The 21040-nt window shown below is 42.1% G+C and overlaps 1 protein-coding gene across 2 annotated transcripts in view; it reads left to right on the forward strand.

The window, feature by feature from the left end:
- The window catches only part of COL5A1 (collagen type V alpha 1 chain), a 241500-nt gene that overhangs the window by 197483 nt on the left and 22977 nt on the right, over nucleotides 1-21040 (forward strand). For both annotated transcript variants that reach the window (XM_007662135.4, XM_016226670.3), the window contains exons 43-61: nucleotides 3258-3365; nucleotides 4366-4419; nucleotides 5438-5491; nucleotides 5830-5937; nucleotides 6025-6078; nucleotides 6183-6290; nucleotides 7894-7947; nucleotides 8810-8917; nucleotides 10272-10325; nucleotides 10703-10756; nucleotides 11441-11494; nucleotides 12106-12159; nucleotides 13665-13772; nucleotides 13964-14017; nucleotides 14124-14177; nucleotides 14424-14531; nucleotides 16749-16802; nucleotides 18580-18615; nucleotides 20707-20760. In XM_007662135.4, coding sequence (XP_007660325.1) covers nucleotides 3258-3365; nucleotides 4366-4419; nucleotides 5438-5491; nucleotides 5830-5937; nucleotides 6025-6078; nucleotides 6183-6290; nucleotides 7894-7947; nucleotides 8810-8917; nucleotides 10272-10325; nucleotides 10703-10756; nucleotides 11441-11494; nucleotides 12106-12159; nucleotides 13665-13772; nucleotides 13964-14017; nucleotides 14124-14177; nucleotides 14424-14531; nucleotides 16749-16802; nucleotides 18580-18615; nucleotides 20707-20760 — 1332 coding nt within the window. The remainder of the gene's footprint in view (nucleotides 1-3257; nucleotides 3366-4365; nucleotides 4420-5437; nucleotides 5492-5829; nucleotides 5938-6024; nucleotides 6079-6182; nucleotides 6291-7893; nucleotides 7948-8809; nucleotides 8918-10271; nucleotides 10326-10702; nucleotides 10757-11440; nucleotides 11495-12105; nucleotides 12160-13664; nucleotides 13773-13963; nucleotides 14018-14123; nucleotides 14178-14423; nucleotides 14532-16748; nucleotides 16803-18579; nucleotides 18616-20706; nucleotides 20761-21040) is intronic.

A 21040-nucleotide genomic window follows, 5' to 3' on the forward strand; every position in this document is an offset into this window, starting at 1 on the left:
ACATCCATCACACTACTCCTCCAAACATCCTTTGCAACTACTCCAAACTGGCCGACTACTGGGCTAATGACAGGGTATTGGGATTGTCCTTTGGTTTAACCTAGTAGGGTATTTTGTATATTTTAAATTTCTCTTGTATAAGCAGGGCATTAATTCAATATCCTGGTTTAGGGCATGAGATTATGAGAAATCCTATTTTCACAGTGGCTCATTCATTCATTCATTCATTCAGTAGTATTTATTAAGTGCTTACTATGTGCAGAGCACTGTACCAAGCGCTTGGAATGAACAAGTCAGCAACAGATAGAGGCAGTCCCTGCCGTTTGACGGGCTTACAGTCTAATCAGGGGAGACTGACAGACAAGAACAATGGCTCATGTTGATGGCCATGTAAGCTCATAGTCTGTCTGGCTATATCATAATAGGATTGTGTGTATGTGTATGTGTGTGAGAGAGGGAATTTGCTAATAGAATGCCCCATTTCATGCAAAGTCACAACGGGGGTGTGCCTAGAGCTCAAAAGTGATATGCAAGATTGGGAGAACCATTATTTGTGAAAGACCAAGCTGCCCTCAGCCACTCATTTGGGTGATGTGAGAATGAAGGAGCTGAATGGCAAAAATAATTTCCAGTACACAGTCTAGCTGAAATTTTATAATCTAATTTCCACCTCATCACTATAAGGCAGGAATTTTCCTCAGACACCTGCTATTTCCCTTTCACCTTGTCACCCAATCATAATGCAGTCCATTTCCTCTCAGGATGAAATACATTTAGTGTTCCATATTGGCCAGGATCAGTCTTGAGGAGGCAGCATGAGGCTAATAAGTACAGACATGGAGAACAGGGCCTTGGTTTGGTTAGAGAAGCACATCAGTTGGAGCTGTAGGTCTTTTCTGCCCTTGGCAATGCAGCAGTTGAGCAGCCTTTGTAAAACTGCAGGAGAGGACACTGATTTGCAGTAGGTTGGTCTACTGGCTTTGTCCTTTCAAGCAGAATCACATTTAATCCATTGCAAAAAATTATTTTGGATTTCCTGAAAAGCATATGACCCGACTTCCTTCAGGCAATCAATTCCCAGATAAATACAACACATTTCCTTCATGATTTGTAGATGTTCAATTAATTGTCTGTCCCTGACTTGAGCGACCCAACTCTGCATCCTGAACATCGTCTCTAAACCGGAACAGCTGTGGGAATGAACATCAATTAAAACTTTGATTTTGAATTATAAATACCAAACTGAGTGCCAGTTCCAAGGGGAAGTTGGCAAACACTAACATAAGTGATTTCAGATTGAATGAGAGCAGTTATGTTGATTAATTTGTGTTATTAGAGGTGTGATTTTCCTGCTGCATTTTATTCTTGGTAGTTCACTGGAAGAGAGAGCAGCCCAGTTTAGATTCCTTAAGCAAGAACAACCCATTGAAACCATCTTTGCCCATCTAGGTTACTGAAAATATGTTCCATGAATTTGGGAAGATGAGAAGACTTTTTATTCCATATAATCATTTACAATAGGGCACCCAGGATTTTCATCTAATTGAATTATGTTCTAGGAAACTAAAGAATTTAGCCTTTCCCCACATACAAGCCAAAGCAAATGCAGTTGAAAACTACTTGGTTCACTGTTTCAAGAAAGTAAATATTTAAGCAGGAGCCCAGCAAGAGCTGCCGTAGCCATTTAAGCTTTTCAATTCCCTGGAATAGCTCGGGAGAGAAGAAAAGGTCAGTATATCTCAGAGAACTACTGGCTTGATTAGTCAAGTGGGAAAACGAAGTTATATGTAAATTCTATATTTGGAACTGGTATTTCTTCCTGACTTAATTAGAGAAGAAATTGGTATCAATAAGAACCAACTCTGAGAAGGAAAACTTAGCTATGGGGAAAGAGCTAGAAAACAGAAGGGAAATCAAGACAATTTGATCTTGCCTTGCGGGTGATGGGAGGAGGAAACAAAACAAGTCAATGACATTTAGGGATGGGCAAATTCACTTTGGCTAAGTTTACAATGGATGCTGAATTGAAAGGGTCCGACTTCAGGGGTGAAGCCGAAATTTCTGTTGGATATTTCTCCCCCTTAAAAAATTGGATTACTGTGGTGAAGAAAAGTTGCCAGTGATATTTACTAACTGGATATTAGCTATCCCTTAAAAATAGCAGAAGGCAAAAAAAGTTTTCCATTTGGGGAAATTAGGGTCAAAATAAAGGCATTGAGATGTAGGCTAGGGTTTCAATTGGATAAATTCAAAATGTAGAGGAATATAGTTTGAGATATGGTTAAATTCCCCCATGTTAAACCCTGTTTAATATACATGTTATATGTTGTATTTTTTCCAAATTGCACATAGCAAAGTTCCAAACTGCAATACGGTCATTAGGATCCAGGTTTAGATCTCAAAAGGTTGTTTACAACCTCTTGCTAATGAAGATGATTACAGCACTCACACCTTTACTCCAGACCACACTTTAGATAGTTGAGCTAATTAGATACACAGAAAATGTACTTTCATCCCCAAAGTCAGTGTGGAGTCAGCACATGTGTTGGACCAAATCCACTTTTCCCTCCTGAGGAGACAAAGAGGTGGGAAAAGCATACAATGATTGTGAAAAGAATCTCTGGTCTAACTGAGTCTCATATTGGCTGTGTTTTTGCACTCTTTTTGTTGGGATCCCACTTCTTCCCCCAACATTCAAAGTCTTGAGTGATTCTGGAACATGTGATTTCTAGATAAGGGCTAGCTACCGCTATCAAGAAAGGGTGGCTGGAATGATGCTTCTACATCTTGACTGAATCAATCAAACAGTATAATTTATTGAGTACTTTACTGTATGTAGAGGACCTTCCTAAGTGCTTGAGAAAGATTACAATAGAGTTTGAAGGCTTGATCCTCGCACCTTAATATTTTACAATCTAGTGGATGAGACAGACACAAAATAAATTAGAGATGAGAGAAAGAGAAAGTTAGAAAGAAGGATATGGGGGAAGGGTTTAAGTAGTACATTTGTACATTGATAATGTGCAGAGATATGATACACTATGTATTATTTCAAATTCTAATAGTCTACTGATGACCAAGCAGTCTTGCAATGCAGGCTGTTCTTTGGTGTTACATTTGGATCCGTCCTGTAAGATTAGGAGTCCTCAGGAGAACTGGAAGAGGCAATTGGAGGCAGGGACCAATAAGCAGATTTTTGAATTTCTGTGGATAAATCAGACTGTCTTCTTTAATCAGTCATCTTGTGTTATATCTAGGGTGAGAAAGGTCCCCAGGGCCCAGCAGGCCGGGATGGTATCCAGGGTCCTGTTGGTCTCCCAGGTCCTGCAGGTCCCGTGGGCCCTCCTGGAGAAGATGGAGATAAGGTAAGAAAGCACTGTTGGGGAAATAGTCATTTGGAGATCATTGATCATTGTCTAAATGTCTTTATCTTACAAAGGACTCCTTTAATTCAAATGGAAAGAAGCTACTTAATATAATAACAGCAAAGAACAATAAATGATGGTACTGGTACAACACTTACTATGTGCCAAGCACTGTTCTAAGTGCTAGAGTAGATACGAGTTAATCAGTTTGGACACACTCCCTGTCTCTCATGGGGCTCACGTGCTCTTAGTTCCCATTTTACAGATAAGGTAACTGAGGCCCAGAGAAGTTAAGTGACTTACCCAAGGTCACACAGCAGACATGTGGCAGAGCCAGGATTAGAAAACAGGTCCTTTTGACTCCCAGACCTGTGCTTCATCTACTAGGTGATACTGCTTCTCTAGCTCAGTCTTTTCAAGTGACTGATCAGTCTAATCTGCTTACTATTGGTCTGCCATGTGCATGGAAGGGACACTTACTATCCAGTTTTCCCTTCTATCCCTGATGCCTTTCCTGGATGAGTTCTGATGCTCTCAAACAGGATTTTGGGAGTTCTGGCTGACGTGGGTGAAATTTAAAATTTTTAGGAAATCACCACTAAAACATTTCACATGGGTACATTTCTTCTCTTTTGTGAAACACTGTAAAATTAGCTTAATCCTTCCCTTCTCGCCTAGTTTTTGATAGCATCCTTTAGGATGACTTGTCAGACTGCTTGTTCTGCTATGTTCTGTTGGACTATGTACAGTATTGGGTAAACATAAACCTAAATTATTCCCACATTCTTTAGTAATATCATTGTCCCATGAGTACAGGGGAAAATATGCTTCATTTCCATAGCTTGTTTTCACAAATACATAATTTTTGACAAAATATTGAGACATGAAGGAAGGTAATCATGCCTCAAGTACCCTCAAATTTGGGTCGTTTCTGGTAATTTGGCTAAGGTAAGGCTGCATAGTAACTGCATTGAATTAATATGTTTTTCCTGTCCAAAAGGGAGAGATTGGAGAACCAGGCCACAAGGGAAGCAAGGGAGACAAAGGTGAACAGGTGAGATTCAACCGAACTCTCGGTCAAGAGCAAGAGACTGAGCTCAACCCAGAAAAAAAGATGTTTTATTGTGGCATTTGCTAAGCACTTACTACATGCCAGACACCGTACTGAGCTCTGGGGTAGATACAAGCCAATCAGGTTGTACACAGTCCAGTTCCATATGGGGCTCACACTCTTAATCCTCATTTTACAGATGAGGAAACAGGCACAGAGAAGTTTAGTGACTTGCCCAAGGTCACAGGGCAGACAAGTTGTGGAGCTGGAATTAGAACCCAGTTCCGTAGTCTTTCCACTAGGTCATCTGTCTCTCTAAACATACGGATTGTTGCTAATGGGTGCTACCCACGGGTACTTCTAAACGTTCATAGATTTTTCTAGATATTTAGAGTTTTTTTTCTTCTCTTAAAACTGGCTGTTAATGTAGAAGAACTCACATTACACCAGGGAAGTATCATTTTATTTTCCAATCCCATGGAGTGAATCAAAATGGTGATCTGGAATTGCCTATTGTTTACGCCTCCACCAACATCCCTGTCATTCTTTTGTAATGGCAGGATATAGGAGACAGTGATTTTCAAAAGGAGAGGCAGTGTAGTCTCATGTCAATCCTCAGTGAAAAAACAGAAGCTGTGATATATTTTTCTTTAAATGTCCTTGCAAAGTTATGGGAAGGCCTCTTCCGTCAGTTACTTGTATCTCAAAAACGGGCTGGCCGTTTCCCAAAGTCATGCCATAAGTATTAAGACGACAGTGTGTAGAGGACACTTTTATAGACGCCGGTTGCAAGGATGCTCATCATTATCAATGTTTTTAATCAGAGATGTGTTTGTCAATTTCTACAAAATCCTACCCTTTCTTAAACTACTAAGCAACATTTTATGCCTCCTTTAAGAATAGGAGCACTGACTGTAGCGGTTTGAGGAGTTCAGAGCTGGAAACATGCGAGAATTTCCATCAGACAGCTAGAGCTATTTAAAAAGTTCAGTTCTAAGCATCTACGTCTTTCTCTTTTCAGGGCCCACCAGGTCCAACCGGCCCTCAAGGTCCCATCGGGCAGCCGGGCCCCTCAGTGAGTATTTGTCCATGCCGATCGGTAGAGGCAATAAGTCCTAAACTGGAAGGGGGGGAGAGTAGGATCTCTGATAGAAGGGAGGGAATCCCAAGAGCATTCTGAAGAGGATGAAGAACCCAGAACTGCAAAACTCTGGACGGCTTCTTGGTGTTGCTTGTCCCTAGATATGTTGCAGGACGTGTTCATCTGGGGTGATAGTGGGATGGTGGGGCACTTCGGGTGGCTGGGGTAGGAAAAAGTTTTAAGATCAGTTCCCCGGGACCGAGGCCATTCTTTGAGCAGGCCTCTCGGCCTTTAGGATACACCAATTCGAAGCTCGATTTTTTTCCCTCCAGGGAGCCGACGGCGAGCCTGGCCCAAGAGGTCAACAAGGTCTCTTTGGACAGAAGGGTGATGAAGGGCCAAGAGGTTTTCCTGGTCCTCCGGGTCCAGTTGGATTGCAGGTAACTTTGGAGAACTTTACACAATAGTTATCTTGGGGGCAAGTATTTGCCAATCAAGTTTTCATATGCTGTATTGTTTTTCCACAGGGTCTACCTGGACCTCCAGGTGAGAAAGGAGAAACGGGAGATGTGGGACAAATGGTGAGTTGAAATCACAGTCCTCAAAATGGTCCACAGAAAGTGACTTTCATTTGCTCAGAGCAGCTTCCTGATTTCTGTGCTGAATGTTATCTTTCTTTTCCCAGGGTCCCCCTGGCCCTCCTGGTCCCAGAGGTCCCTCAGGCCCCCCAGGAGCTGATGGACCCCAGGGTCCACCAGGTGGTATAGGGAACCCTGGAGCAGTGGGAGAGAAGGTAATGAACATGAAACATTTCTGCTTTTGTAGTAAATGTGTGGGAGCCAAGATGGCTATCCGAGAGCTGAGTGAGAGGAACTGGTAGTGCATTATGAGTATGTGCATACACATACATATATATGAGCCTCAAAAAAAGTAATTCATTCATCATGGGCAGATGGATTCTGGGTTCTGGAGCTGGACCTGTGGATATATATAACTGGGCACTCCTCCAAGGGCTCACATATGTCCCGTGGTTGAGCCAGGGAGCTGTCGGGATTGAAGAATTCCCAAGAACCCCATGCTGTGTCAAGGGCCCAAGTGTCACTGCAGTTTGGAAGAGTTAAGGCAGAAAGTTGGGAGGTCCTGGAGGTGGATGGTAATGGGAGATTTCTTTTGGGCTGGCGTAATATGAACTGAATATAATGGGATGTACTTTTGGCATAAATAAGTGAAGTTCTTTGTCAGATTTCCAGCAAACCTACGTATATTTGTCTGTGTGTGTGTGTATGTGTGGGTGTGTATGTGGGTACCCTGCAGAATCTTGAAAAAGTCTGTCTGCCAGCAAAATGCCCCTTTCAATTGAAGTGCTCATCGATAGTTTGAAGCAGCGTGATTAAAATTCTTGAACAACATTTTCAATTTTCAAACACATCCTTGTTTCCCCACAACCTGTTTTTTTCCGGGGGGAGGGGGGATCCTTGGCCTGAGGACTGGGGCTAACGTGAAGGATCGTATTTTATGAGTGAATGCGTTGCCTATCTGTAAAGATAGATCTCTCTCCTTAGGACTCTCTGACTTTTCTTTACCCTAAACCATGTCATTTTTGTATAAAAAGAGAGAAAATGGATATGTTACCATCTCCAATCCTTGCTCATGCCTGATTCCAGTAGATTTCTCCTTAGTTTGAGGCTGTTACAAAAAATAAATTTCCTATCATGGCAAGTTTGTATGATATAAGATAATTCAAGAGAATTATATCCTTCCTCGAGTGAAAAACATAAAATAGAAGCATTGCTTCTTCTGATTAACATGTATGCTAGTCCTAGGCAAAGTTGGGAAAGAAATGAACCATTAAAAATAGTTCGGGTCAGGGCCCAATAGTGATGTAGTAAATACAGTCTATTCATTTAGTAATTTATTAAGGAGGATTTGGAGTAATGAAAGTTACCTCCTCTTACTGCGTGGCTCAGTGGAAAGAGCTTGGGCTTCGGAGTCAGAGGGCATGGGTTCGACTCCCGGCTCTGCCGCTTGTCAGCTGTGTGACTGTGGGCAAGTCACTTAACTTCTCTGTGCCTCAGTTACCTCATCTGTAAAATGGGGATTAACTGTCAGCCTCATGTGGGAAACCTGATTACCCTGTATCTACCCCAGTGCTTAGAACAGTGCTCTGCAGATAGTAAGCGTTTACCAAATACCAACATGATTATTATTATTATTACTGGATCTGCTCATATTCTAGTCATGTAAATTAACAGTAATAATGGAACTTTTGGAGCATTCACTTTGTACAAAACACCTTACTGCACACTTGGGAAAGTACAATATAAGCATGATACAGGTTGTCTGTGCACAATGAGCTTGCACTGTATTGATATTGTTGTATGGGTTTTGTTTGCTAGGGTGAGCCTGGTGAATCTGGTGAGCCTGGTCTTCCCGGAGAGGGTGGTCTACCGGTAAGTGGAAAAGCCTTTTTGTGGTCAGGAGTAATCCAGAATACAGTTAACCTTCTCCCATGATAGAGGACTAGTAGGAGGCAATATTGGATTTGTAGGCCCTGAAGTCTCTTCTACAGACAAATCTCCTTTGAAAGCATACCTCAGGGAGTTCTACAGTCATTTTTGTTAATCTGAAAATCTGTACTGAAACTGACCCTGCCGATTTCAGAAATGCCTGAAGACAAAAACCATTCTTACATTCCTCTTTATAAAGGAAAAACTTATTTTTATGGGATTTGTTAAAACAAGTCACTTGAAAATCTAAGACAATATGATTGACAATGGACATATAGTATTGTTTCAGATAATCAACAAGGCAACTTAAAGTAAGACTGAGATTATTTTAGAGCAAGTGGGTCCGTGAGGTGAGGTCAGCTTCTCTATTGCTTGCAAAATCTTCTTTTCCTTTGGTACAGTTTTGGAATTCATTTTATTGCTCTTGATGTTTTCATGGCCTCTCCTGTGCAAAGCGCCTTGCTGTTCAGTTACAGAACATTCATTCACATATTCGTTACAGATAGCTTACAGCCAGTCTCAGGGTTGCCTCGAAGCTGACAGCCTGCCTCAATTCACAGAGCGTGGTGTTGTGGTTTAGTTTCCACAATAGCTTTTGTCAGACATTCCCACGTAACTGGTAGCAGAATGTTAACAAGAGACCGGGCATGGTCTGCTTGTCGAAAGAAATGTTAAGTAAGTCAGGTCCGTGCATCATCACCGTAGGGCAGTAACCATTATTAGGAAACCACCACAAGAATGTTGCTCTAGGATAATGGGAAACTTTTCTTTCCCTCTCTTTCCTACCCCCCAACCCTCATTTCAGGGACCCAAAGGGGAGAGAGGAGAAAAAGGTGAATCTGGTCCGTCTGGTGCTGCAGGGCCTCCGGGACCCAAAGGCCCTCCGGGTGATGATGGTCCTAAAGGAAGTCCGGTAAGTAGCCTCACTAATGTTGGCTTGACTTTAACCAGAACTAGGGACTAGGGAGTCTCTCTAATTAGAGAAATTTGGGGAGATTTGCTGGTGTGATTATGAAATGAAATCATTACTCGTGTACATTATTTTACTGAGTTCTCTGGAACTGTAATGCTTCTAAATTAGATCATCTAATACTGCTCCATGATCCCTCTCATTCCATAGCCCAGTGAAAACCTGAGAGGCTTGGGGGCACGGCCACCCGCTCCCTGACACTTGCTTGTGTGAGATGGCAGGAATGGGTGTGGTGCTCACAGTTTGCTCAATCAATCAATAGTAGAATTAATCAGAGGAGCAGTGTGGCTCAGTGGAAAGAGCACTGGCTTCAGAGGTCATGGGTTCGAATCCGGCCCTGTCATTTGTTAGCTGTGTGACTGTGGGTAAGTCACTTCACTTCTCTGTGCCTCAGTTACCTCATCTGTAAAATGGGGATTAAGACTGTGAGCCTCACATGAGACAACCTGATTACCCTGTATCTACCCCAGTGCTTAGAACAGTGCTCTGCACATAGTAAGAGCTTAACAAATACCAACATTATTATTATTACTACTTATTGAGTGCTTACAATGTGCAAAGCTCTGTACTTAGTGCTTGAGAGAGTAAAGTATAAAAGAGTTGGTAGACACGTTCCCTGCCCACAACGAGCTTACGGTCTTATGGGATTTCTTTGTATACTTCAGAGTCCATGGTAAGTGTGCACATGGAATCAAATATTATGGTGCCCAGGATTGCTGGGGCTACGTCCCAGCAGTTGAAGCCATTGACTTCATAAATTCAAGGAATAAATACATCAGTGATTGACTCTGCCCTGGCTCTCACATATTTATTCATCATATAAATTCTCTGATGTCTGATTTGTTCTTAAAGTTGCTGAAGAATCTAAATACTGTACATATTGGAAATGGAAAGGTTTGATTGACACAGGGCTTTCCAGAATGCCCTGCATCTTTTAAAAGATTACAAAGATGCAAGTCACAGAGAGAGATGAAAACTCCTTAGCTTGCTTTAAGTGCTCTCCATGAGGTGTACCACCTGCTGATTAATTGAAATGTAGTGGTGGTTAGTTTTTAATGAATTTACCACTGAGGTTAAGCTTCATAAATGTATCCCTTCCTTTTCTCAATTTCTGCTTGAGATCAGTCAGTGTGTGTCATTCTAAGAGAGAACTTCATGGTACGAAGTTGACAAATTCGGTAACATATTGGGGGATCTGGAAAGCGTGATATAAAAAGCCAGTGAGGTTGATGTTTCACAGTTCTCAAGTAAATGGGTGGATGATGATCGTGTGATGCCTTTCTCTTTCCTTTTTTAGGGCCCAGTTGGTTTCCCTGGAGATCCTGGTCCCCCTGGAGAACCTGGTCCAGCTGTATGTATCACCTTTCATGATCACTGCTGATTTGAAAAGGGTTTTGATCTGTCTTTTGCCCTTTTACTTATCCTTGAGATTTCTCTTTCGATAGAAACAAAAGGGCTCAAATATGTCTCACCCCCCCATCCCTGACATGCTAAATACATTCTTATGACTGTAGAAAGGAAATGCATTTCCCTTTCTGAAATCCTCCTCAGATCAAATGAAATGCCTTGAGTCAGTAACCAGTTTATATTTTATTTCTTTCAAAAGAGAAACAAAAGCACTGGAGGGCTAGGAAGCCTGCTGTGGAGGCTTTAGAAAAGTTTACTCCTTTGTGAACTGAATTGAAAATCAGGACAGATATAAATACCATGTCTTCCTCTTCTCTGAAGGGACAAGATGGTCCTCCTGGTGATAAAGGAGATGATGGTGAACCCGGTCAAACAGTGAGTACATTTCTCTGAAATGAGCCCTGTGGAATGAATGCATCTTAAGCCTATGGCTAATGCAAAGATGGGTAGCTTTCCTTGGAATTCTCTTGCTTTGCAGGTCCCTGGGGCTGTGGGAAAGAAAACCCATCTGTCTTGGAAGACTTGTGCAGGAGAGTGGTCTTAATAACCTCATGAAAGGCCTTCCAACTCTAGGACTCAGTGATCATAGGATCATAGTATTGCTCATTTCCACCTCGGTGTTAAATTGAATAAGTCGACACCGATGCTCAGTAGCTCTCTGGAAGTGGACTCTTGCCCCTGACCTGTTAGAGGAATGAGCTGTTGTAAAATGCTGTGCCCTGTGAGCGAAACATTTACCTCTCTTGGGATTTAATTTTACTCTCTCCATATTTCAACTCAACTGAAGCTTCAAAAAGGATATTAAACTTCCAGCCACAGCCAGCTTGTACTTTCAATTGTGTCATCTTTAGTGGTGAATTCTCCGGTCATGAAAACTCATTAAGGTGATTCCAAATTCACGAGCCAGTAAAGGCATCAGTGTTCTGCGTTTCAATTCTAAATAGGAGATTGAGAAGCGATAATATTGGATCTCACGCTGTGGGAGCTTGGTGTAAATTTGAAATGCTCTGTACTAGGAACATAGTCCACTAATATCCTAATCTTTCTACCCAAATCTAGGGATCTCCAGGACCAACTGGTGAACCTGGACCATCTGGTCCTCCAGGAAAAAGGGTAAATTACTTTTACGAACTATCTCAAACAATGTGATTTCTATATAAAACCATCCCATCTCTTCCAAAAATTTCAAGGGCATTAGGCTTAAAATTTAGATATCCCTGAGATCTCGATGGGAAAAATTATCAGCCCTGAAATTCATTTCCCCTCACCTTCCGCTAGCTTGATGTATAGGGGTCTTCTGTAATAGGCCAATTACTAACACAACCAGAATTATCAACTGGAAAAAAGAAATCCTACAGAGGCACTGTGCTTTACCCTGTATTACAATTGCTTTTTGTAAATCCGAACAAAAGCACATCTGCACCTCTAATTCAGTGGTGTGCTGACACTGCTGAAAAGCAGCTTGCTCCAGTGTTTAGAAAATGAAGTCGAACAGTTGGCCCAACAGCAACAATCCCATTGAAAATGGTTTACTCATCGTTCATCGTAATGGCATTTTCAAGGATTGAAGTGCTATTGGTGCTAACGATGAAGTGGAACTCATATCTGGCCTAGTGTTTTCTAGGAAACTAATCCTCATCCTCACTCACACACCTATCAGTGTCTAAAAATATTGCCAGGTGCATAGATTTCTTTCCCAAACTCCCATTCTTTCCTTTCAACAGGGCCCTCCTGGCCCAGCAGGCCCTGAAGGAAGACAAGGAGAGAAAGGAGCTAAGGTAACTTGGATCTTTGTCATAGAAACTTGTCTGACTGTGTACTGTCCTACTGATTTGACTGAGTAATAATAATAGTCTTAATAGTTGTGGTATTTGTTAATCACTCACTTTGTGCCAAGCACTGTACTAAATGCTGGAGTAGAAACATGATATTCAGGTCCTGCCTGGGGCTCACATTCTAAGTAGGAGGGAGAACAGGTGTTGAATCCCTGTTTTTCAGATGAAGGAACTCAGTTGCAGAGAAGTTAAGTGAGTTGCCCAAGGTCCCACAGCAGATAAATGGCAAAGTCAGATTCAAACTCAGATCCCCTGACTCCCCGGCCCTTGCTCTTTCCACTAGGCAACACTGCTTGAAAATTCTCAAAAGGCTGTTGTTCTGGAAATGAAAACAATCGATTTATATGTCATCTCATAACTTGGTTGAACCTGCAGAGGAACCAGGGGCAATTAGGATCCTCAAAATAAGACGCATATTTTGTTCTAGAGAAATTCTGGTTTGCATACGCTGCAGAAAGATAAGGATGGCTTTGTTGAGGGTTTTGGAATCCTTCTGTGGATCACTCCTTATATTCCATTAAGGGAGGCAGCGTGACTTACTGGAAAAAGCCTGGGTCTGGTCATCTGGAGGCCTGAGTTCTAACTCCCAATTCTGCCACTGGCCTGCCATGTGATCTCAGATAAGTCACTGAACTTCTCTACATAATGACATTTTTACTCTGTAAAACAGAGATGACATTTGTTTCTCCCTAATGCACAGAGGCTGTCAAATGAAAATGAGATAATTTGGAAAGAAATAAAGAGCTGAGCAAATGCCATCGTAGATAGTCTCAACTCCACCAACCTACCTGCTGTTATGACCTTGGGAAAAATCACTCAATTTCTCTGTGCCTCGGGAAAATCACTCAATTTCTCTGTGCCTCAATTTCCTCATCTGAAAATGGGGGACACACTGTCTATTCTCCCTCTTAGACTGTAAGCCCCATATAGTTAGGATAGTGTCTGATTCAGTCATTTTGTATGTACCCTAGTTCTTAGTTCTTTTCGAGCACAGTGTTTGGAACATAGAAAGTGCTTAATAAATATGGGGGTGATGATTATTCTAGGGAGGAGAGACACCAGGTGCAACAGAATGGGACAGGATGAAGGGAGATGAGGTGCTAAGCAAGAGGAAGGTGAAAGCCACCCACATTTTGGCTTTCCATCAATATTAGAACCTTGGGACAGCTCAAGCAGCTAGGATCAGATGGATTCATGGAAGCTGTGCAGATTGTGACATGCCTCTTACAAAGTGTGAATGACAGTTGTTAGGTCTTGAGCGATGAGTGGGAACCAGAAAACAATCCAAGTGAGCATGTTTGAGAAGAGCTAAATACCCAGTTGAAATTTTCAGGAAGCTTCTCATCTCCTGAAGCTGTAGGCAGTGAAGGTTTCTGGATTTTCAATGATTGATGGCTTGCTTGTTTGCATTTCTTGGTAAAAAAAAAATTATCCGTGCTTTTCCCTAGGGAGAGTCTGGCTTGGAGGGCCCACCAGGGAAGACTGGTCCCATTGGTCCTCAGGGAGCTCCTGGAAAACCCGGTCCTGATGGTCTTAGAGGGATTCCCGGTCCAGTGGTAAGTGTCACCGGACCTCAGGGAACTGTTATGGAAGCTTGTTAAATCTGAGCCACGGTTCTGTACCACCACATCAAAGCCAGCTGGCTGTGGGGAGGTTGGGCTACCTTTGTTTCGTGAGAGATTTATTTTTTTCCCCTCTTTGGAAAACCTCCTTGTGCCTTACAACCCGGGACTGTGCTGTGTTTCAGGGCGAACAAGGTCTCCCAGGATCCCCTGGTCCAGATGGTCCACCTGGCCCCTTGGTAAGTATAAACCTCATGGTCTGTGGATGGCTGGTTCAACTGCAGAGTGCTCAGTTTGGGTCCTTGTTCCTAGGGAGGGACATCACCATTCTGATTTCTCTTCCAGGGTCCTCCAGGTCTCCCTGGCTTGAAGGGAGATTCCGGTCCAAAGGGTGAAAAGGTGAGCTATAACTCTGAGTTCCCTTCTCTATTTAGTCATCTTTCCATTCTGGGGGATGAAGCTTTTGGAGGTGAGTAGACAGTGTTCAGAAACCCAAAGTTTGTGCGGGGGTTTGGCTGGTTTAGCCCCCGTGCCCTCCACTCACCACCTCTGGTCATATAACTACCCAAAATATGGGGCTGTAGCCCTGTTTCCTCTGCCTGTTAGAGATCCTCATCAGTCATCCCCACTGTTTGTGTTTCCCAGGGCCACCCCGGTTTAATCGGTCTCATCGGTCCTCCAGGCGAACAGGGTGAGAAAGGCGACAGAGGCCTCCCAGGTCCTCAGGGTTCTTCTGGTCCTAAAGGCGAGCAGGTAGGTGGAACTGCCAGAACGTGCAGGTCTGCAGTGGGGGCAGCAGACTTGTAATCTGGGACATTCAGGCCATCCCCCTGTCTGGCCAAAAGACATCCGAGCAACCTGAGCCCACCTTTCTGGGAACTCAGTAATCTTTTCTCTTCTGGGGGATTTCAGTCGGTCAGTCAGTGAGAGCTTACTTTGTGCAGAGTGATGTACAGAGCACTTAGAAAAATACAGTAGAGAAGATAAGAACAATCTCTGTCTTCTTATATAGGAACAGGTGTCCTAAACGTCCTGTTTGACTGTCAATAAATACCATGTCATTCCAGCTACGCTCCTTTCATTCATTCAGTTGTATTTATTGAGCTCTTACTGTGTGCAGAACGCTGTACTAAGTGCTTGGAGAGTACAAATCGGCAACAGAGATAATCCCTACCTAACAACGGGCTCACAGTCTAGAAGGGGGAGACAGACTACAAAACAAAACAAGTAGACAGGCATCAATAGCATCAGAATAGATAAATAGAATTGTAATAAAGTGAATAGAATAATAAATATGTACAAATATACATAGGTGCTGTGGGGTGGGGAGGAAGAGGGCCTCTCATTTGGTGATTTATGCCTCTGTAAACACAATTCAATTAGTTTTAACAAGAGAGGGGTAGAACACACTGGTTGGTTGGTGAGTCCCTCGTCAGAATGTTTTCCCCCTTTAGTACCGACAATTTCTCGTGGTTTGGACTATTCAATTTGGTAATCTTGAAGAACAGCTGCCCCAACTTCTCATTCTGGTTAACAATAATAATAATAATAATAATAATAATAATAATGTTGGTATTTGTTAAGCGCTTACTATGTGCCGAGCACTGTTCTAAGCGCTGGGGTAGACATAGGGGAATCAGGTTGTCCCACGTGGGGCTCACAGTCTTAATCCCCATTTTACAGATGAGGGAACTGAGGCACAGAGAAGTTAAGTGACTTGCCCACAGTCACACAGCCGACAAGTGGCAGAGCTGGGAATCGAACTCATGAGCCCTGACTCCAAAGCCCGTGCTCTTTCCACTGAGCCACGCTGCTTCTCAACCACACTGCTAGTTGAGATGTGGATCATTTGGGAATAGCTTAAAAAGTGCAGTTTTCAAGTAATGGATTGTAATCATACATTTAATAATAATAATAGTAATAATGATGGTATTTGTTAAGTGCTTAATATGCACCAAGCACTGTTCTAAGTGCTGGGGTAATAATAATAATAATAATAATGTTGGTATTTGTTACAAGGTAATCAGGTTATCCCATGAGAGGCTCACAGTCTTAATCCCCTTCTTACAGATGAAGTAATCGAGGCACAGAGAAGTTAAGTGACTTGGCCAAAGTCACACAGCTGATAAGTGGTGGGGCCAGGATTAGAACCCACAACCTCTGACTCCTAAGCCTGTGCTCTTTCCATTAAGCCACGCTGCTTCTATCAGAAGCTATGGAGCAAGACTAAAGCCTGAGTCTCATTTTTCCTAGATAAAGGAACTGCTTGTTTAATGTTCCTGAGAGATAAGCAGAGTCAAAAGTTTGTCATCCTCTTGCTATCACCACCAAGTTGCTTGGGGGTGACAGTGTGAGTCTCAGCCACAGATTTGCTGTTTAATAATAAAAACATGACTTAAAAAAACACAAGAAATCCTGAAGCACCTGAAAGGTGAAGAATAAAAATATTAAATCAGCAAGTTCCAATTTTTGTTTTCTCCTCAGGAATTGATAATATCCTAAACATCTCATTTAAAAAAGACAATCTCTGTTTCCAGTCATTTTGCTGGCATCAACCGTTGCGGGGAAAATTGTGTCCTCCAAACTTGAGCCTGGGGAGGGGAATAAAAGTAGAAACCACTTTAAAGGTATGCACTGGCTTCAAATAGGCCTTTGCCCACTCTTCTGTGGTATAAATTGGGATGCATAAAGTTTTATGGAGTAATGAAAGACTTCCCTTCAAGTGTAGATTTTTCCATCACTTCTAAGGTGTTTCAGCAAATTAGGGGTATGTTTGGGCAGGCTGGTGGGAAATTCTTGAGAAATTGGTCTTCTAGCATAAGGATCTCAGTGTGTTTGAAAAAGACAGTAAACCGAATCGGAACGTTTGGTGGAGTACATTGGTTAAGGGAAGTGAAACATTTTCCTCCTCACACTTCGATGCCTTGAATAAGCTGAAAGCTGATTTTCTTTTTTTCCTTGTCTTTTTAGGGTATCAATGGCCCTTCAGGTCCTCTCGGTCCTCCAGGTCCCCCAGGTTTACCGGTATGTGTCTGAGAGATTAGAATAGCACTGGAACTCATTGACAGATATCCCTAGCTAGTAGAAAGGAGAATCACGTTCCTGGCCTTTATGAGCTCCAAGGCAGTTACAGAGACAGCCAGATACCCAAGCAGGGTGGGCACACATTACATTTCATCAGCAGATTGTCAGGCGAAAACAGCATAAGAATGTCTTTTGTCCTGTGGTTAGGGGTGGAGTTGTTCTTCCTGCACAGTGATTTCTGGAAGATGGAGATACCAAGGGGCATGTGGAAAATGAAGGTGGACGTTGCAAATAGCACAGGGCAGTATATCCATGTTAAAATTCTATCCAAATAAATATAATATTTCTTCTATGTTCCACACTATGTTCCACATAGGGCAGTGTATCCATGTGCAGGATGTGGAAAGGGTTGCCACCTGAGTAGCTGTTTTGATTCATTTTGAACTGAAAGATTTATCTGAACTACCCCCCATTTATCTGTCAGGTTGCATCAGGTGATTGACAGACGTTCTATATTAATGAGCATAATAATAATGTTGGTATTTGTTAAGCGCTTACTATGTGCAGAGCACTGTTCTAAGCACTGGGGTAGATACAGGGTAATCAGGTTGTCCCACGTGAGACTCACAGTTAATCCCCATTTTACAGATGAGTTAACTGAAGCACAGAGAAGTTAAGTGACTTGCCCACAGTCACACAGCTGACAAGTGGCAGAGCAGGGATGTCTGCAGGAGCCAGTCAGATGATGTAGCTCATTAGTGGGTCCTAAATCGATCCCTTGAACTGAATGGAGGAGAGTCAGATAGGGGCACCCTGGCAGTCTGTAACCCAATCAAACACTTTAGGCAAATCACACCTGTATCTTATACCTGTTGATTTTAGCTCCACCCACCCATAAGGATAGAATTTTAACTCCCAGGTCAACTTCAAATAAGAAGGGCAAATTTTTATTTAAATCCGAATCCCCATGTTACAACACTCTTTAAAAGTTCTCTTTCATGTTAGCTATTTTAATTCTGGCCTTCCTTCAGAGCTATCTCACTTCAATATAACACTGTAAAATTTGCCTTCCTTTTGAATCTTGGAAAATTTTCAAATGAAATGGAATGATGAAACCATTTCCATTTAGCACTGATAATGAAAGATTTCAAGTTTCTGAGCGAAAGTGCCTTTGAGTAAAATGTGAAGGTTGACATTATGAAAATTGAGTTTTTACTTTGGCTCATATTTAACAAATTCTAAATAAAAGTATTTTATTGTTGCTGCATGCTTACATTGCTTTTGGGTCATGTAAGTATACTGTGATTTTTACCATTTTTTTAAAAAAGTTTTTATAGTTTTTATCCATATTTTGGACCTTGGGAATGTATTTTTGCTTTACTCTATTTTACTATTTGTTTAGTACTCTTTTGCTTAACAGTCTATTTTCATGGAGCCAATTAAGGGCACTAACCAGGTTTCTGCTGAATACATAGTGAGAAATCATGTTCTCTTGCCATCATTAAGCTATAAAAGGTGGAGAGGAATATGTTGAGAGAGTGATAGGTTATTAACTACTCTGAAATACGTTTGCCAGAGAAAAGAAAAAAGCTGCCAGGATTCATTGTTGGGCTTGGGAAGTACCTCTAATGATCTGAATGAAGCAAAAGGAAAGGCCAACAGTTTGGCAATTCTGTAAAATTGCAGATTCAATCTTTAGTTCCAAGGGGAAAATAAAAGGAAGATTGAATATTCAACTCCCTTAGTCCTCACCCGCTATATTCTCCTCTCTCTTCAGGGCCCTCCTGGTCCCAAAGGTGCTAAAGGCTCATCCGTAAGTAACAAGTTTACCCCAATTCTGTAATTGTGATTGTTGAAGAGGGAGGGCAAATGTCCAAAACGTGCAAATTTTGCATCTAGGGAATTAAGGATTTTAATGTGTGTATAGTCCCAATAATAATCTCTTTGAGGATCCAGGGAATGGCTAAAATTAATTCACCTCAGTTTACTGAGAGAAGATAAGCTTTCCTGATTGTCGACGGTCATTGTCAACCACTAGAATTTAGAATTTATTGAGCACCTACAGCCTAAGTGCTTGGATATGTACAATAGAGTTAATAGACATGATCAATGTTCTTAAGGAGTTTACAAGCTAGTGGAAAATGAAAGACACCAAAGTAAATTGAAGATAAGTGAAAGTAACAGAGCAGATTAGATATTCACCTAAATGCTATATAAGGTGAGGGCTCAGGCGGTGCAAAACTACTGAATGGAGTTGAGGGGTAGAAGATGGGGAGATTTGAAGTTAATCAAGGAATGCCTCCTGGAGGAGATGTAATTTCAGAAGGGCTTTGAAGATGGGGAAAGAATGTTCTGTAGAATATGAAGGGTAAGGGACTTCCAGGCAAACAAGGAAGGATGTGGACAATAGGTCAGTGATCAGAAATAGAAAAAAAATAGAGAGTAGGGGATCTTGAGAAGAATGAGTGTAAACTGGGGTGTAGTGGGAGAAGAGAGAGGTTGTGTACAAGAAGGAGAGTCAACTGAGTGCCTTGAAATCAATTGTCAAGGTTCTACTTGATACAGAGAGAAATGGGCAAACACTGAAGGTTGATGAGTGGGACAATGTGTGCAGAGCTTCATTTTAGAACAATCATATGGTCAGCAAAACAAAATTTGGACTGAGGAGAGGAACTTGAGAGGGGAGAGACTGGAGGCCTGGAGATCAAGAAGGAGGGTGAGTCAGTAGGCAAGTTGCGATATGACAAGGGTCTGGAACAGCCTGATCACCATTTGGATAGTGAGGAAGTCAGAAGCTGGAATTATTATAGAGGAAGAAGTAATAGGATTTTATTATGGTATTTGTTGAGCACTTACTATGCCAAGCACTTTTGCAAGCATTGGGATAGATAAAAGGTTTTTGGGGGGTTTGCACTTACTATGCACTTACTGTGCATTGTTATGCATTTACTATGTTCCAGGGACTGTATTAAGCACTGGGGTAGATAAAAGCTAATGAGGCTGGACAAAGTCCAGTCCCACATGGGGCTCACAGGCTTAATCCCCATTTTACAGATGAGGTAATAGGCACAGAGAACTTAAGTGACGTGACCAAGGTCACACAGCAGACAAGTGGCAGAACCTGAATTAAGAACACAGGTCCTTCTTAATCCTAGACCTGTGCTCTATACACTAGGCCATGCTACTCCAATTCTGTTTACCAGGTTGGATACAATCCCTGTCCCTCCTAAGTCTCAAAGTCTAAGGAGGAGGGAAAATAGGTATTGAATCCCCATTTTACAGTTGAGGAAATTGAGGCACAGATAAGTAAAATGACTTGGCCAAGATCACACAGAAAACAATTGGAAGAGATGGGACTTGAACTCATGTCCTCTGACCCCCAGACCTATGCTCTCTCCACTAGGCTATGATGCTTCTCATTTGGTGACAGAATATATACGGGGGTTGTAAGAGAAGGAGAAAACCAAGGTTATGGACTTGAGAGAAAAGAAGGATGGTGGTGTGGTCTACTGTGATGAGAAAGTTAAGTGGAGAAGGGTATTTGGGAGAGAAGATGAGGATTTCAGCATTGGACACTTTGAGCTTGCGGTGCCAGTGAGGCTCTGGAAAACTGCAGAGAAGAGGAAAGGTCAGGGATAGTGAGGCACAATTTCACATAGGTAGTTGAAGTCATAGGAGCAGATGAGCTCCCCAAGGGAATGCGTGTAACTGAGAGACACCCAGAATTAAAGTGTGGGAGGAAGAGGAAGAGTCCATGAAAAAGATAGAAATGCCAGTCAGAGAGATGACAACAAACTTTTGAATGTGTCTTTAATTTGTTAAAAGATAATCACACAGGTTTGGATCAAAAATGTACTTTTGAAGTCTACATGTTTCAGATTTATTTTCTTTTTCTTTTTCCCAGGGCCCAACAGGTCCCAAGGGAGAATCTGGTCATCCAGGTCCCCCAGGTCCACCAGTAAGTAGTTCTTGGTGGGGAGAAGTCATCTGAATTTGGTCCATAAACAAGAGAACCTGGCATTTGAAGGTGAAATGCAGGGACATAAAATCCACCTCTAATAAAGCTTCTGGGTGAAATGTCTCCATTGGAAACCAGAGAAGGGTCTTATCTTTGGTAGAAGATGAGCCTCTGAAGAAACCATAGCCACAGTGCTAGGTACTGAATATTCTACAGCCCATCATCTCTATTTTGATGGTACAAATCAATCAATCATATTTATTGAGCACTTATTGTGTGC

Source organism: Ornithorhynchus anatinus, chromosome 4 (assembly GCF_004115215.2).
Source record: "Ornithorhynchus anatinus isolate Pmale09 chromosome 4, mOrnAna1.pri.v4, whole genome shotgun sequence".
NCBI classification, from domain to species: Eukaryota; Metazoa; Chordata; class Mammalia; order Monotremata; family Ornithorhynchidae; genus Ornithorhynchus; species Ornithorhynchus anatinus.